Raw genomic sequence first — 18899 nt, forward strand, 5'->3', positions numbered from 1 at the left:
AGCTCATAGGTTCTCATAAAAGTTCCCAAACTTTTTTGAACCGTGGCACCCTAGTGCATCGGAATTGTTTTCACGGCACACCTAAGCCAAAGGTTTGTTATTGAGAAATTCAGAAAAAATGTAGTGAAGTAGTAAAGTGAAGTAAATTGTGCTTACCGGTCATCCTTCAGTTATGTGGTGGAGGACAGGTTTGTGCTTCAGTTTGTCCACATATTTACATTACATTGACCATAAATAATTTGATTTAGTGCTAGACCACCAACCTGAGGCACCCTTGCAAGTGTCCCGAGGCACCCCAGGGTATCGCGGCACACAGTTTGGGAACCACTGTCATAACCTCATACCCACTAGCATTTGACACTAATGAAACTATTTTTTATGCTCACAATAGGGAACACATTCACAACTGCCTGTCAACCAACACATGTCAAACATTTATCGGGTTTGACATCAAGGAGAGATTTATGAATCTTGGAGAGAAATAGTGGAGAAGTTGCCCATAGCAACCAATTAGCTTCTAACTTCCATTTATCTAGCACAGCCTGTAAGAATGCAGTTAGCTGATAGGTTGGTACTTTATCTATTTCCACTTTATCTCACTCCAACACTTAATACATTTCCAAGTATATTTTTTCGCATCCTACTGATGTGGCAAGCCTAAATCAGCAAAAAGCCATGTTTTGGGGCACATAAACTGAAGTTTGGTTGCGCTAACAAGGACTTTGCACAGATTTTAAGCTGCTTTATGCGTCTAAACTGGGTGCTTTCGCGCATGACATGCCTGGTAAGAAGTGACTGCCAAAAACAATTATCGCCCCCTTGATCTCCTGTCACTTTAGGCAGGAGATCGGGTGTGAAAAAAACAATTGAATTCCCCCATTTATGCACAAATGCGCACATGAACATTGCCGTGACAGAACAAGGCAAATTTAAACTTTTGTCACTGTGATCAGCAGCGGAAGTACAGGCTTTAGCATTCACCGGGACAGCTGATTATCTGAGCACTAGACCCAGCATGAATAATCTGATAAACAGCTCAGAAAAATAAATACTCATTACTGTTAAATGCGAGGATACGAAATTATACTTTTGGGAGGCCAACTGCCACCAATGACAAATATTAATTTAAAACCCTTGGCGCTGGACATTATACATTGCATTATGGCTCTCTAATGAGACCAAGATGTCCTCTAGTATTTAAAATCAAGACTGCTATTTAATACCAGAGCCACTGCATTATTAGCTTGAAGGCATTATAGAGATTACCACTATTGGGGAATTGATTATCCCTTTAGTATTTGCACAAATAATCTTTTTCATCTTGTTGCAATATTGAAAGACATTTATATTAGTGATAATACAATACAAATCAGTTCCCTTTTTATAAAGAATTAGGAGCAATACAATTCCATGTGGATAGATAAGATTGTTCATTCTAGCACCCTGAACCTGTCGCAACCCATGCAGTTCCTCTTTTCTGTCTGGGGTGTCGTCTCTGCTCTGGCGCTTCTAGCACACTCTGGTCTATATATCAGCAGTTTGTTGCATCAGCTGAGTTTGCTAGAAGCACCAGAGAGCGACACCCCAGGCAGGAAAGAGGAAGTGCATGAATTGTGACAAGTGCAGGGTGCTAGAATAAACGCTAATATATATATATATATATATACATATACACATATATACTGTATATATATATACACATATTATAGTTTCATCCATATAAAACTGCTAGCTGAAGTACCCAGCATTCCCAAAGTTCTGCCCAGCGTACACCAATGGGGGTCTGACTGGGACCTAATCTTCAAGTTATTAAATTAAGCATCCTAGACTAACTGACACCCCTCTATGAAGTTTTCAACCAAATCCATCCAGTGAAAGGCCCGGAACAGGTTCCCCGGGTCAAGGTTCTGCCCAGCATACACCAATGGGAGGTGTGACCTCACGTTGGTTTCATCCCAATCAGTGCAGGAGCGTCTAAATGCATAACCAGACAGACAAACAGGCCAGTGAATTCTATATATAAGATGCTCTATGTCACAGCCCGCAACAGAGACCCCAGGATCAGACCCCGTCACTTACCTTTGCGGGTGCTGTCTCCCGGCTCCCACGAAGTGCAGCAGTGTCTTCTCCCTCTGGTGCAGGTACCGCTGCTGTCCTCTCTGACGGGTCCTGCTGTCCTCTCACTTCCACGCCGGCTCCTGCTGACTGCTCACATGCTGGAAATGCTGCCCTCCGGTCCATGGGCGCGGCCATCTTGGTTTTGCCCATGTGACTCCACTACTACCAATGAGGACGTTTCTCTTTCTTTCTCAGCCAATCAGAGTCCTGTGGATCCTATAAAAGTATTCCCTGTTGCACTCACAAATTGCCAGTGCAACAAATCCCTTAGTATAACTAAGTGAGCCTCTTCACTGAGCTCCATGAGTGTTTGCTACCATCCAGTAAATACTTCTCCAAACGGCTTCCCAGCCGCTCCAAGCAGTCCGTACTGCCACCATTCTCCAAATGGCTTTACAGCCTCTCCAAGCAGTGCATTCTGCCACCATTCATCTTACGGCTTCCCAGCCACACCAAGTTGCTCCCGTGCTACCACCATTCATCTTACGGCTTCCCAGCCACACCAAGTTGCTCCCATGCTACCACCATTCACCTTATGGCTTCCCAGCCGCACCAAGTAGCTCCTGTGCTACCGCCATTCACCTTACGGCTTCCCAGCCGCATCAAATAGCCCCCATGCTACCACCATTCACCTTACGGCTTCCCAGCCGCACCAAGTAGCTCCCGTGATACCACCATTCACCTTACTGCATCCCAGCCGCACCAAGTAGCTCCCGTGCTACCACCATTCACCTTACGGCTTCCTAGCAGCACCGAGCAGCTTTCGTGCTGTCACCAGCTTTCAGCCATCCTTCTACACGCACTAATAAATAAGTATCTACAGTTTTATACTCTTTCCTGCGTAGAAACTTCATCAAACCAAGTCCCCTCCAGAGAGCATCTTAGTTTAATAGTACAGGTCCAAGAACCAGCCTGGGAACACAATAATATTTATGTATCTAGCATATGCTAGATGATTCAAGTGTTTAATACGTTCTAAAGCATATTGTTTATATGTGTTTTATTGTTTTTAACAAAGTGTTATTGTTTTTCACAATCTCAAACACGTAATATTTTTATATATATTTTGAACATTAGCTCAATGTAATTTTGTATTATTATTTATTAGCATTTACTTATTTAGCATCAGCATATTCTGTTGCGCATTAAAATTCTTGTTGTTCACCAAAGATAAATAGGATACTAGGATTTAAACATGTTCTACTCTAGTTTGGGTTCAGGACTTGAGTACCTGCAGGTAGGAATGCTTTATTTTTTGTGAATAACAATAGTATTCAAAAGGGCACCATCCATATTAAGAACCATATGGATTAATACATTAGGACAGGAATTAAAAGTGAATAAGGTTTGATCCAAAATTGTTTTTATCCTTTTTCTATAAAATGGTTGGAAAATCTTGAAAGTAGGAAATGAATACCATTGCTGGCATATTTTGAGTTATCATGGGTCTAAGGCACATCAGCTTACTGTCCACTATACTTTACTAAAACCTTAAGTGTACTTTTAATGGAATTATTGGTGTGAGTGGTCTTGAGTGCAGACAACTTTGGTTATATTGGCCTCGGTGCATCACAAGCACTCCTAATGTCCTAAACAAAGTGGATTTTGTGGTCGGCTGTGGTGTCATTGTGCTGACAAGTTGTTGATTGGACCTTTGCATATTCTGCAAATAACAGGATATTAATGACAGCACTCTCTCCAGTACATTAGCCAATAATAATTAGTCCAGCTTATACAGAGTAATAATATGTGCCATTACTACAGCCAGAGCTGCACTGTCACCTTCTCTGTCATTATCCAATGTCCCTATACAAGAAAGGAATGCAGATTTGTCTCTGGCCAAGTTTAGGGGGGAAAAAAAAAATAAGAAAACACACACAAAAAATATCCTGGGGTACAGACAAGATTTGAAGTATTAGAGGTAGAGGGAAGGTTGGTCCCAGCACAAGATTTAGACAGGAGGATTTATGATCTTAATACTTTTCTTCAACTCCTATAGCCTGGAGAGAAGAGTCTGGGCACCAAACAGTTACTCACTTTCTTCCCAGCAGCCCCCAGGCTCCCTCTCCACTATACCCCACCCCCAGCCCAGCCAGTTTAAGTTAGCAAGTTAATGGCAGGAGCAGGGAGAAGAAGAGGGAGACGGAAGACTTGCACACACCCAGAACAAAGGCAGAGAAAGGTGCGCCAAGTACCGGCATCAGAGGAAATAAACCCTGCATAGAAACAAATAAAGTGTGGGCAGAGAACCATGTGGCAGCTGTACCGCAGAAAAGTCACGCTGAGCCACCCAAGAAGGTCCACTGACCTTGTGTGAAGAGCAGTCACCACAACAGGGACAGGAGTTCTGCCACAGAGTGGGGCCAGCAGGATCATTTGTTCAGAAACTGACCAGCCCCATTTGTAAAAATCCTACCGGACCATAGAGAAACCGATCTCCGCCTCTGTCCACTGAAAAAAAAAAATACTGGAGAGCTCCTATCCCTAGAGGGGTCCTCCGCCGAAGAATCTGGAACGCGGAAAGCCAGAACCACAATACCAGGAAGGAGAGGAACCGAGACACAACCCTGGGCAGGAACCCAAGCGAGATCGCAGAACCGTCTGATCCACGTGTAAGATCAGAGAGGGGGAGTGACAAGCCAAGGTGCTCCAAACAGACACCCACCACACCAAACGATGGCAAGTAGGAAAAAGCTATCCAGGAAAACCAATGACTGAGCAATGTGCACCGCAATCAAGGACTCCTAAGGAAGCCACCTCAGGGAGACCAAAGAACTCAGGAAAGGTTCTATGGAGCCACCTGGTAAGAACAAATGGTGGCTGCACCTAGAGGATGCCCTTAAATAAACACCCAAGTCACTGGTAGGAGCAGAAGCAGTTCGCTGGAGTAGAACTGACAGGTCTGAGACCTGTATCTCCAGGAAGAGGGCCGTAGGACCAAACTGCAACAATTTGCAGAAAAGAGGACTCATGATAGCTGGAAGAAGCCTCTAACTAGGTAACAAATTCTGACAGAAGTGGGCTACTAGGCATGCAGCAGGGTACAACTGACAGAACAGAGTTGTCTATATCTTTAGCGCACTAAATCAAATTTAAAACATAACCTTTATTCCGGAGTAAAAAAAAATTATAATATTATATATATATATATATATATATATATATATATATATATATACACATACACACACACACACACAGACACACTACCGTTCTAAAGTTTGGGGTCACTTAGAAATGTCCTTATTTTTTAAAGAAAGGCACTGTTTATTTCAATGAAGATAACATTAATCAGAAATATACTCTATACATTGTTAATGTGGTAAATGATTATACTAGCTGCAAACGTCTGTTATTTAAAGGAATATCTACATAGGTCTATAGAGGCCCATTTCCAGCAACCATCACTCCAGTGTTCTAGTGGTACATTGTGTTTGCTAAGCGCGTTAGAAGACCAATGGATGATTATAAAACCCTTGAAAGCCCTTCTGCTATTATGTTAGCTGAAAATGGGTTTGCGCGTTAGAGAAGCTATGAAACTGGCCTTGCTTTGAGCTAGTTGAGTATCTGGAGCATCACATTTGTGGGTTCGTTTATACTCTCCAAATGGCCAGAAAAAGAGAACTTTCATGTGAAACTCGACAGTCTATTCTTGTTCTTAGAAATGAAAGCTATTCCATTCGAGAACTTGCCAAGAAACTGAACATTTCCTACAACGGTGTGTACTACTCCCTTCAGATAACAGCACAAACAGGCTCTAACCAGAGTAGAAAGAGAAGTGGGAGGCCCTGATGCACAACTGTGCAAGAAGACAAGTACATTAGAGTCTCTAGTTTGAGAAATAGACGCCTCACAAGTCCTCAACTGGCAGCTTCATTAAATGGTACCCGCAAAACGCCAATGTCAACGTCTACAGTGAAGAGGCGACTCAGGGATGCTGGTCTTCTAGGCAGAGTTTATATTTCATTCTTTGGAATAGGGAATCTGATAATTACTACTATCCACTGATTATAACTGAAAGGTACAGATCCCTTTCCCTTGCATAGTGAATTCCACTTATTCAGTATTTTGTGTTTTAGTCTAGTTTCATCATTCCCCAGTCAAGATGATCCACAATTTATTCCCTTTATTCTCGAATATAATTTATATTCTGTATTATTTATAATATATACAGGATATCTAATTCTCTCTGACCCTCATGGTGCATACACACGGGATGACCGTCAGCGATAACGGTATTGCTGAACGATCTCCCGAGTGTGCTGGATGATCAATATCGATCATCCAGCACACCACCAACGACGGCGCGGGTCCCTATAGTAACCTGGTCGATGTTGACCAGGTTGGCCTGCATGCACGGTCGATAGACGATATCTTTTGTCCATAAGTGCCCGCGTATCGCAGATTGGTGGTGGGTTGGAGGCACCAAAAAATGCACGATATGAACATTCATATCGTGCATTTTAATCGTACAGTGTGTACGTACCATTACACATTCTTGTGGAGTGTTAGATTCCTAGACCAGTCGGAAAAGTGAAACATTGAACTCTTCACAATGTTACAATAATATTTATATTTGCAACATTTGTATCCAAACTGAATGCAATGAGCAGGATGTCTGTCTGCTCAGACATATGAGTTCAGCATATATTTCTTTCATGTCTATTTATTGCCTTATGCCCTTTATAAGAAAAGGGGTTATTGATATATCACGGCACTCTATCCTGTATCACACAACAGTTATATGTTTATTCACTAACAGATTATAATATCAGAGTGCAAACTCATTCCATATTACAGAGCACTGCACTTGTATTATCATCATGCAACCTTATGTATACATTAGGTGAGTACACTCTCCGTGATGCAATATAAATTTCTGTCTTCTCTCACAGGACAGCTATATATTCATGTACAGCGAGGGGTAAATTTAGAAGTGATGTTGCCCATAGCAACCAATAATATTCTACTTAACATTTAACTAGCACCTTCTAGAAAATAATAGTTAGAATCTGATTGGCTGCTATGGGCAACATCACTTCTAAAAACTCTCACTTACGCCTAGTATCAGACACGAGAGTAAAGGTCTTTTTCTACCTGTGGTATAATAATTTTGCACTGATATATATTGTATATAATATACATGTATTGTAGTTCTTTTATGTATGTCATTACTGGGTGTCCTTATTCACAGGATATATATACATTTGCCCATTATTAGTTGATCTCATTAGGAACACCTAGCGGTTAGTTAACATGCAGTAAAGTGGGCTATACGCTCTCACACTGCAGCTATGCGCTTGTTTTTCACATTAGAATATGAGAGAGTTTATCAGCAAAATATTGCAGCACTGGTGTTCATTAAATACATATATTACTTTCCTTCGTTATATATTAATATAAGATGATTCATGATATATTAATCTAAGCTGATTCAACTCATTGAAGCCTGTTTTCAAGCAGCATTGCTCCCATCTCCACATACATTGTACTGAATTCACTGAGCAGACACATGCACACACATCATGCTTATAAGGACCCTCGTATGTATAGAACAATTAACTTATGTTTGGTCCATTATACATTACAAGTATCTATTAATATACAATCATTAGACTTTCCATAGTAAAGTTAACACACACAGCGTGGGGACTGCCGCCGAAGCACATTTAGCTGGTATTAGCTTCTAGGACAGGTGTCAAGAACTACTCTGGCAAAACGAGGCGGGTCAGAATCGGACGGAAGTACGGGCCCAGAGACCAAAGGACCGACCACTGAGGAAGATGCATTGGAGTGCCGACTGAGAGGCAGAAAGAGCTGCATACTACGGCCGCTGTGGTAAAGCTAAGCCACGAGGAACACCATGCTCCCTTCCAACTGCAACTCGTGGGAGCATGGAAAGTGTAGGAAAGACAAATAAGAACGGAAGCTTATACTGTACCGCCGGAGCGACCAATAGGAGAGCTCCTGAAACTCAAGAGCCGGAACAGTATCTCGGTAACCTGTGGTTATGACAGACATCATAATCTCGATATTCATCAGGCCCCAGCAATCACAAGGCTGATACTAGGAGCCAAGGACGCCATCGCCAGACCCATCTAGGCACGGGTGGTGCTGGATGTCTCCAGGCTAGGCCGGATGTGTCTGGTTGCAGAAATGTCTCTGGATGAGGGCAGCGTGGGATCTCTTCAGGTGCGGGCAGCGCAGGATGTCACTCACATCTATTTTGCACTGATTGATAATATACAATGAGTAATCATTGTGGACATTCATGTTGCTAAAAAGAGGAGGTCTTTGCTGCCAACTATATTGGTGGTTATTCTTGATTATAATGATCGTTTATAAGGCACGCTCAGGGACCTCTGGGATAGCAGCAATAGATATATGCACCAGGACAGGACAGCCAAGTATTCTGTATTTTATTTGCATACCTTTTCATCTAGCAACGTGGCGAGAAGCCACGTACCCGTACCCCCTCTAATTTTTGCAGTTCATTGCTAAATTCACAGTCGGCACATAGCCACAGCCCCTCATAAATATGGCCTATACCCCCCTCCCACCTCCTGGAAGCCATAACCGAGATGGGGATGTGTGCTGTCTGGCCCTACAAACCACCCACAAAAGAGATCCAGGTTTATTGACAATTGATTGTTGTTATACTCTCAATGACTAATCATGATTTTCTAAATTAAAACAATACATTAAAGCAGTATTTTCTTCAACTGTATGCCACTCTCACCAATTAATGTTTTGCCTTTACTGACCCTTGGGGTCTGTTTTGCTCATTTACCCCTGAAAACAAGCTTTAGTTTAATTCATTTTTAAAACTGTGAAGAAATGATGACTACAGGTTCCATGAAATATTGTCCATTCATTTTAAATCACCACAGTATTACTGTTAAAGTATTGATGTTATTATTCCATAACCCCAGTGTGATCATGAACACCTCAGATATTCCCCATTTGTTTCCTAATAGAACAAACGTGTTGAATTAATTGAGAGCTAGAGCATATTTGGCAACTCTTCCGAAATATCAGGAAGACTCCCTAAAATACTGCAAATTTACCTGAATCCTTGAAAAGTCTAACAAGCCCCGAGTCTGGGCTAGGGATGAAATTGATGGTAGATAGTTACGGACCATCAATGTTTTCCTTGCGATGTTAACGTTTTTACTATTCACAGGCGGCGTTTCAATGTTTCGTTGTTGTCCTGACTCTTCATCACTCATGACGTGAGGTCCTGCTATATCTCCTCCCTGCCCACTTAGTAACAGAGAGACTGTCCGACTCCGCCCACGCTGCTCTGCTTTTGATGCGATGGTTAGTTACCATCACATCGGAACATTCGATGGCAGAAGCCTGTCCCACCATTTGATGACGGGATTCCGATGTCCATTCCTAGGCAGGGCTGGCTTGGTACAACACAGAGACGGTGTCATCACTCTCTGTCTAACATGAAGGAAATATGGGGAGGATTGTTCTACAAGAAAATGGCTACCACTCTCCAGCCCACTGATGGTTACATGAGGAAGAGTGATTAATTGCATGAGCCTGGCGGAAGGGATAGAGTTTAAGAGGGTAATTTTAGATACTAGAGAATAGAAGTATAGTGCAGTATATTTTTAATGCACAGACATAGCTACAGTATGGTAAAACATCTCAATTTATCATATTCACGGGTCAAAGAGCAGACTCTCTCGGAGCGTTTCAATTCAGTGCGCTGTGTGGTCAGAGAATTCCCAGTTATCGCGCCTTAACAATGGTGTTAAGGCGCGTTAACCAGCACTCTCTGACCAAAGTGCCGGGCGGGATCCCCAGGAGGGTGCGAGAAGAAATCCTTAGCGCGCCCAAACAGAGCGGTGTATTGAATGGCTGCGGGAGCTCCCTCCCTCAGCTATTCAACATCGCGTTGAATTGAATTCCCCCCATTATCTGGCTGTTATATCACTTGGAATATGAAAAGAGACATCAGATAATAAGATTTATATGTGCCAAACTATGTAACAGCCTCGGGTCTAATTTAGTTCCATATAAATCCATTTTCTGAGGCTCCTCTCATGCGGAGCAGTACATGCACTATACTCTTAGGTGCTGCTTTCACAATCTCCCTGAAATGCTTTTTCAAAAGTAAAGGATGAACAGGACTATTATTTCAACAACAAGTATCAGCCAGGGAACTGCAGTAACAAATAATTATACAATGTGTAAGTCAAAGTGTGCAGTAGTGGCAGATCAGGGTCTGCTTGTTTAGCTGTGCCTATGACTCTCTGATGTGAAACTACAGGTGCCAGCACCTATGACACCAGCAGAGCCTCAGATTGTCCTTGCCGTGCAGCCACCACTGCACAATGACAGCTGTGATGCCGGCTCCTGTATTACACTGTATTTATGATAACACATCCCCCTACCTCACTGACCGGCGCAACGTGCCACTTCCGGGTACCGAGGAGGGCAACTGAGTGGTGAAACCGTCCCACCGTCTTCTGACAAATCGGAAATCCCATTTAATATGTGACATCACAGCGCATAGCAACTGAGAGCAGATTAGGGAAATTGAGTGAAATTGTAGAGTTTAAGAAAGCGGTATCAAACTCGGGCCCTCCAGCTGCTGTGGGACTACATATCCCAGCATGCTCTGCCACAGTTTTAGCATGCCCTAATAGCAAAACTCTGGCAGTGCATGCTGGGATGTGTAGTTCAACTGCAGCTGAATGGTCCGAGTTTGACAGCTCTGGTTTAAGGCGTCAGCTACAGTGTCCATTTTCTATGGGCCAATTGCAGATGCGTCCCTTACAAACGGGACTACGGGAAAATGGCCGATGAGGTGGTGATCTTTTCATTCTCCAGTGAGAAGAAGCGGAGGTGACGTCACGGCAGCGACATTCTTGGAAGTGTGATGTGGCTGGAAGGGGATCACCATGGTAAGTTGGTAGTTGTTGTGCCTTCGTTTTGGCAGTTCTGTATATGAATATCGCCTGACGACTGTAGTTTATATCAGGTTATTCTGTGCAATAATCAGCAATGGAGCGCATTCAGTTCTCTTAAATACAGCAGAGGTATTTATCTAGTACATCTGTTCTGCTTAAGGTGGCTCTATCATTATTTTATAGGCTACACTTACATCAAATATTTGTGTTGGCATTAAGATGTGTTATTTTGTGCCTCAGCAGAAGGGCTAGGTGCACATTTCATTGTTGCTGCAGCATTTACATATAATGTAGAAATAATTTTACTGTGCTTTCTCATATTTCAGTATTTGCTTTGGAAAAGTTTCTTATCACATTAATGATCAGGCAGCACATTGTGTTGAACTGAATTTCCCTCAAAGGGGGACCTCCAATTGTTTATTGGGCACTTGTAAGTAATGGGCACACGACAGGCGATATTCAAATGTTTCTGCTGTTGGGAACCACTACTTATCGCTCATGGTGCTGACAAAAGCACCTATACAAAGTACTGGTTGAGACGAGCTTGAGCACCCAAGAGCCAGACTATTGGTGTATTTCTGCTCGCTACAACAACAGGATGCACGCAGAAATAATTGGTACCCGCGGCACTCACGCCCAGTGGCACAGCAATTGAATAGCTCCTGTCACTTTAGATGGGAGTCGCAGGCGCGAGGGAGCATTAATTGAATTACCCCATTAGAGTCTATGGCATTTATATACATAGTTCAGTGTTACACTCTTATGATTGAGATTAGGGTTTATATTAACCTTTTTGCAATTTAATTAAAATATATATATTATTAAATATATATTTTATTGTGCCAAGTCACTTTTGCACCTAATCATTGTCAGGTTGCTTGTAATAGTCTCCTAATGGTAGCTGGCATGCTTATTGCGGGGAGAACCTAAATTGAGACATGCATGTATAGCAGTCAACCCCATGATGTCAGCATGTTTGGAGGGGGAAGAGCTGCCTCCCTGCCAACCGTAATGATTATGAGGTTCTTAATTAAATAGGGCAAAGGTCTGCTGTTGGGAAGCTGCTAAAAGGTAACATCACCGAAATGTATATATATATTTTTTGAGTAGAGTTCAGTGAGAATAAAGTAAAGAACACATGATTACAAGGCAGCTTTGTTGTGCTGATGAGCATCCTGTTGTTCTAATGGTCACACCCTACTAACTTGGCATGTTAGTAGCGTTCCCGCTAGGCTGTTTCAGCAGGGCGCCGCACCCTGCCCTATTTCTAAAGGGCAGAAAGCACCCTGCCCTCCGGCACGGCGCCCCGCTGAAACATCCTGTGAGTTCTCTCCCCTCCCGCGGGCCGCAGAGTCCCGTGGGTGGGGAAAACGGCGGTGCACGAGTCACCACCAGGGAATGGATGCCGGACGCAGCATCCATTCACAGTGATCGCACCGGTAGGGGGCTGCATGGCATGTCCATAAGTTCTGGGCACGCCCCCAAGAGTGACGAAAAGAGGACACGTCATAAAGACACGCCCCCTTTTCACTGGCCAGCCCCCCTTTTCGGGCGCGCGCAGAAGTGCCCTTTCTCTAGGTCCGGCGCCAGACCTAGAGTGAACACTATGCTAGTGTATAGGGGTTGGGTATGGATTGCCGGCGGTCGCGATGCCGCTGGTCAGAATACCGACAGCTGCATCCTGACACCCATAGGTAAGTATGCTAGCACTAACAATAACCCCTATCCTAACCTCCCGCACCCTAAATCTAACCCTCCCCCAACTTACCTTTGGGATGCTGGCGGTTGGGATACTGATGCCGGCGGTTGGGATATTGGTGCCGGGATACTGATGCTGTCGGGATTTCGGCACCAGTATGTAGACTGTCGGCATCCCGCACGCCGGGATACCAACTTCATCCCATGTATAGATCCACTTCGCTAGATGTACCTGGAAGTGTCATGGAATGAGGGCAGACGTGCGGTTCCATGCCCATAAAGGCCATCAAAAAAAGGAGTTTGGCCCCTCGCAGGCTCGCTTCACTCACCATGCTTCAGGTTTATATTCCTCCTCTATGTCCACGTAGATAGTAAGTAATGACTTAGGGCAATAACTGATTATGTCAAGGTACATCTACGGAAAGGGATCTATCCACTACCAAAGGAGGGGAGGGAGGAAGGCCCTGCTCATGGAGCTTACAGTCTAAAGGGAAGGGGGAGACAAACAGAAGACTTAAGGAGTGAGCCAGTGCAAGAGAGCTAAAGGCAGAAAGCAGGAAGAGAGAATTGGAGGGTGCAAGAGGGTGAGGTAGACTACATGGCTAAGTGGTGGACGGATATGCTTTTATGAAGAGGTGGCTTTTCAGCGCTCGCTTGAAGCAGTGCAGGCTTGGGGGGTAGTCTGACAGAACAAGGGAGTGTTCGTTCCAATGGTGGGGGGGCAGTTCGAGGGAAATCTTGAATTCTGGAGTGAGATGTGGTAACCAGAGGGGAGGAAAGGTGACGGTCATTGGCCGACCAGAGAGGGCAGGAGGGAGTGTGTAAGGAGATAAGGTTGGAGATTTAGGAAGTAGACTCATAAACCTATCAGGCATCGTAGTGTATACAGCAGTGATTTTCAAACTTTTTCGACTCTCAGCACACCGAACAAGATTTTAAAATTTCTAAGGCACACCATCAGTCCCTCGTGAGAAAAAAATACACACATTTGCCCCCAAGGGAAAAAACACTCACAAATTGGTCCCCCACAGGAAAAAGAACAGATATTGGCCCCCCACAGATAAAAAATAAAACACAACAATGACCCCACAGAAAAAAAATATAAAACAAAATGGTCCCCACAGAAAACAAACACACACATTGGCCCCCACAGAAAAAAACAATCTCATTGGCTGGTCCCCACAGAAAAAAAACAAAAAAAAAAAATCACATTGGCCCCCACAGAAAAAAATAAAATAACCAGCTGAGAAGGCTCACTGATGTCCCTGTCCTGTCCCTCATTGGCTGGGGTTGCTCAGTCGCACTTAGTGATGGGAACAGTGTGCAGACAGGCCACAGGTCACTGCCTTGGGCGTGCCTGAGCCTCCCAGAAGAGCCCAGCACTGCCCGGGCCAGCAGTACAAGTAAAGTCAGGTCTCACGGCACTGACCTCGCTGCACACTTGACAACCGCTCGCAGCATACTAGTGTGCCACGGCACAGTGGTTGAAAAATGCCGGTATACAGCAATCGTAACACAGACTAAGTAATGTGTCGTTTTAGGTTGAGAAGGGAACTATGTAAATTTGTATTTATTTTTATGCTTAAGTTTTCCTTAAGGTGGCCATACACGGCACGATATAGGTGCTATATCGTGCCGTGTATGGGCACGATATCGTACCTGATATCGTGCTGCTCGCTCCTGTGGGATCGTAAATCGCATCTCCAGATCTTCCCGCAGGTTCATTTGATCTGGGATGCGATGTACGATCCCATTCAGATGGTGGAAGTTGGAGCCGGCATATCGTGCGGTCAGCGGGGACCATGCGATTGTCAGTGGGGACAGCACGATCTGTAGTGTGTACTTAGTATTGTCAATTGTTTTCGCAGCAGTATTGTGCACCCGGCGGCAGCTATTAAATTGTTCCTCTCTTTACACGGCTAAACCTGGTCTATTTGGGCGCAACATACGCGAAAAGTCATGGGCGCAAAACAATTTAATATCGCTTTCCGATCTCCCTTCACTTTAGACGGAAGATCAGGCACGTACAAGCTATTGAATTCCTCCCTAGGAGTCACGATTAAAATAACATTTCAATCACATTCAAAATAAACCCATTCACTTGCAACAAAGAGATACTTATAAAGGGGCTGATTTTGAAAATATATTTAGTTTTTAACATGACTTTAACATTTTGCAACTGTGTTGTTATACAAATGTTCAACGGTTACAGCATAGTTATAGCACAGCGGTAATGTTAGTAGCGTAAAACGGCGGTCATTGTTAGTTTTTGGGATATCCCTCTAATTATGCACTTTTCAATATAAGCATAAACCATGGTAAGCCACCGCTTACTTTGATCCTTCTATCGCTGGAGTGGGTTACCTTGTCGGTGGTATGTGGCATCGATGCTCCTTTCTTTGTGAGCTAACCACGCTACTAAAATATGCTTGTATCCACTCCGGAACATTTCCCCGGCTGACCAGAAGGACTGCAGTGTCTCTCGCCTTCCACTTCCGTGACCGCGATTCCGGCTGCCAAATGTGCACTGATGTTAGCGTCTCCAGTAACGCTAAAGATCACCCCATGCTGTGCTGCTTTTTGCTCTCTCACATGTTTCTGCTGAACAATTGTATAACAACACAGTTGGATCGATAAAGACTCATGGCTCGATTCAGACCCGTTCACTAGATGCGTTCGCTCGGTCCCAGCATATGCAAATTCGTCCAAGTGACGGCATGGCAGGCGAACACAAGGCAAGGCATAAGCACACCCACTATGTCTTGGTGTGCGATCGCTTTGTGTGTGCAGACACCCACCAGCCTGTCTTAAGATGCCCAATTGCACATGTCATCCCCAGCAAGTGTATGCAACCATCGGTACATCGTGTACCATCGGATGCATTCGCTTGAGGTTGACTCATTCAGCTGGGTGAGCGTACGCTTCCTGGGCCGCTCAGACTAGTTCATGCAATGCATGCGCACATTGCAAAACATCTGCAGCTACGAGCGAACGCTTCTTAGCGTCCGGGTCTGAATCGCACCCTTTAGACTTTTGTGGCCTGCTTATAACATACTAACCAGGATTTGCTTGTGATGTGTGCATACTCACCCACAATACTGCTTTGCTGCTACTATGCATGTTGTTGGATTGATAAGTAACCAGACTACTGGGCTTGATTAGAAAAGTTTTATTCACACCAACCAGGATCCCATCTGTTTGTAATGCTAAAGTACATATTCACCCAGCATTCTGTTTTGCTGCTAACAATTGCTGCTATCTTGCATGACCTACTCTCTGGATTTGTTTAACAAAAGACTTTTTATTATTTTTATTCTATTTTTTTACTAATTGCTACATCCTTTGCTTAAAGTTTTTTGATGAATAAATAGCATGCTAAAGAATTTGATATCATGTGGCCACAGGTTTAAAACCTAAACAACATATTGCCTTTGGATGCATGTGTGTTAGCCAGCTTTTATATATATTTTCAGGTTTTTTTCTTAAAATTTGTTTATGTAATTTATTGATTTATTGTTGTGCATCGCATAATAAATTCATTGTTTAGATATACACAGCTTCCTGATCAGTGCACTTATTTTCATCCCCAAAATGTAGTTCATATAAATGTCACATGGGGAAATTCTAATATCCACGAGACTTACCGCACGGCTATAGATCCAGCTTTAACGCCCAGAGCTATTTCTATTAGCAGCCCGTTTTCTCACGTGGTAAGGCCTGCGGCTAATGTACGATAGATTCCGGGTGGAGTGCCCGAAGCTATAGGTTAACGGCTTGCGGACAGCTGTGGTAAGCTCTGAAAGCTGTGGAATGAGGTCTATATTATAGCAAGTTTAGGCAACTTGTTGCAAACTCTAGGGAAGCCTAAAGCTGGGTACACACTTACTGATGTGTACCCAGCTGATGTCTCGTGCGGCGGCTCCCAGTGGGGAGCACACTTGATGCCAGGAGCAACAGCAGGGGCCATGCTGCATTCGGCTGACTATGCATTCAGGACCGATGGGCAATGCATAGTCAGGACCGATGGGCAATGTCACTGACGATGCACGGGAGCGTCCATCGTCAGCGACATAGCAGGTGTACACTAGCTGATGTGCCCGATATGCGAATCGGACGACATATCGTTTAGTGTATACCCGGCATAGCACTTCAACAACACAAATATTTTCTGGCCTCTTCTATAGAGTACCAGCAATCCCCTTTGTTGATTGCTGCAGGTGACACTTATCTGAAGATTGTATATTTCGATTGATGCATCCAGGCACCATGATTTCTCTGTTTTCTGACAAAATTATTCTTTCTCAAGTATGAAAAAGATTTATTTTTTAAAAATTTTGTTTGTAATTTGTCAGTTGGTTTAATTTTTCAGACATTAAGGGGGGTATCCGATTAGCTGTGATAACGATAATTTTTTTCTGGAGAAAACTTTTCAGACTATTTACCCGTATTTGACGCTTATCGCATATTTACACGTTCCCGTTTATAGTGCCATCCTATTGCAAAACCGGAGATAACCAATTTGAGCAATAATTCTTGCATGGATCACAGGTGATGAGTACAAGTGAAAATGGGGAAATCAGCTTGTACCCAAAAGGTAGTTTACCTGTTTTTGGGTACAAGCTGGTAATGGTATAGAAGTATGTTAGTGGTAATGGTATAGAACTATGTTAGTGGCCATAATCCAAGGGTTTGGGGTTCTTAAATTGTGTCAAATGGCTAATGGTAATATGCAGTTTTCTCTAACAGTGAAATAAATTATAGCAATATAATTTGACCAAAATAAATGCTGTAGTTAAATTAGGGGTACATTAAAATAGGTGTAAGTATGTTTTTTGTGTCATTATAGGACGTTTTTGTTTTTTTAAATACACCTGTCACTTGCAGCTGCAATGTTTAAACACTTGTCCCATCCATACTCATATACCTGTCCCACTACTTTAATCCCATTTTCCAATACTTTTTACCCCAAATTAGGATTGGGTGTGATGTGAAAAATTCTGTAAGGGCATTTCTCCTTCTGAGACATTGTGCTGTGGTCACTTAGACACCGGCTGTGGATGCTAGACTGACATGCGAGCTGCAATCAGCCGGCACATAGTCTACGTGCTCCTATCAGAAGGATGCACGTAATGGGAGGGGGAAGGGATTGATCCGCGCAGTGCAGAATGCTGCTCCATGCATGTAAGAAGGAGGAGTACATTGATCTGGAAGGATTAGCCTTTTCCGTGAATGCGTATCACCCCATGATAGGAAGGTGTATTCTTTCCAATATAAGCCACTTTACTAACTGTGTATCTGCGGGCATAGCAAGTAAATATAAGGGTACTGTTGGCGAATTCCCAAACAGATTTCAGAATTTGATGGCTTTATTACAAGACATGTGGCCAGATTCAATTACCCTCAGTATAGTGGTCTATCAATAATCAAACTTATTTATTTAGGAAACATATAGGTGTATGCCAACTCGGACAGTTCCTGTATTGGTCTTAAGCTGGCCACACATCTAAAGATTATTACTCCAAACCAGCCAACTAGTTGGATGTAGTTGGGTGCAGCACAGTTTAGCAGCAGCAACTTTATCCAGATTAGATTCTGTTGTTTTGGGAAACAATTTGGTTTTGCGAGAGGATGTTAGTGATTACAGAACAGTGGCGGGCTGGGCCGGGGGACAGGGTGCCATGTGCCCCCCGGGCCGCAGCGTCATGCGGGCTGCAGGCAGTCTGTGTCACTGTGACACAGACTGCACCGCGTATGTAGCGCTGACTGGACAGAGTTCGGTCAGCGCTACACAAGTGACAAACACACAGCCGCCGGCTCCGACAGCTGTGTGTTTGTTGTGATCAGCAGCCAATGAGAGTCTGACAGACTCTCATCGGCTGCTGCTCCCACTGCCAGAGCCGGACATCTTCCGGCTCCCGCAGTGGGTAATGGGAGTGATGCATCACTCCCATGACGCGTCACTCCCATAATGCAAAGCGGCGGACGGAGGAGCTGATCTCGGCGGCGGGACCAGGAGCGGGTGTCCGGTAAGTGTTTTTTTTTTTTATATATTATGTGTGTCTACTGCGGGGGGTCTGGCACTATAAGGAGGAGACCACTACTGGGGGCACTACAAAGGGGGGGACTACTACTACTGGGGGCGCTACAAGGGGGGGG

General features: G+C 43.9%; 2 protein-coding genes across 3 annotated transcripts in view; one reads left to right on the forward strand and one right to left on the reverse strand.

Annotated features, from left to right (window-relative positions):
• XRCC4 (X-ray repair cross complementing 4) overlaps positions 1-10637 on the reverse strand; it is a 389606-nt gene extending 378969 nt beyond the window's left edge. The window contains exon 1 of one of the 2 annotated variants that reach the window (XM_088457922.1): positions 10536-10637. In XM_088457922.1, the coding sequence (XP_088314048.1) occupies positions 10536-10636 (101 nt within the window). In that variant the 5' untranslated portion in view covers position 10637. Of the gene's footprint in view, positions 1-10526 lie in introns of both variants that reach the window. The other variant, XM_088457921.1, reaches the window with a different exon arrangement.
• Positions 10638-10931: 294 nt separating this feature from the next.
• The window catches only part of TMEM167A (transmembrane protein 167A), a 30214-nt gene continuing 22246 nt past the window's right edge, over positions 10932-18899 (forward strand). Inside the window, exon 1 of the mRNA XM_088457913.1 lies at positions 10932-11039. Within this exon, the coding sequence (XP_088314039.1) occupies positions 11037-11039 (3 nt within the window). The 5' untranslated portion in view covers positions 10932-11036. The remainder of the gene's footprint in view (positions 11040-18899) is intronic.

Source organism: Taudactylus pleione, unplaced genomic scaffold, assembly GCF_031769625.1.
Source record: "Taudactylus pleione unplaced genomic scaffold, aTauple2 ptg000792l, whole genome shotgun sequence".
Taxonomy (NCBI): domain Eukaryota; kingdom Metazoa; phylum Chordata; class Amphibia; order Anura; family Myobatrachidae; genus Taudactylus; species Taudactylus pleione.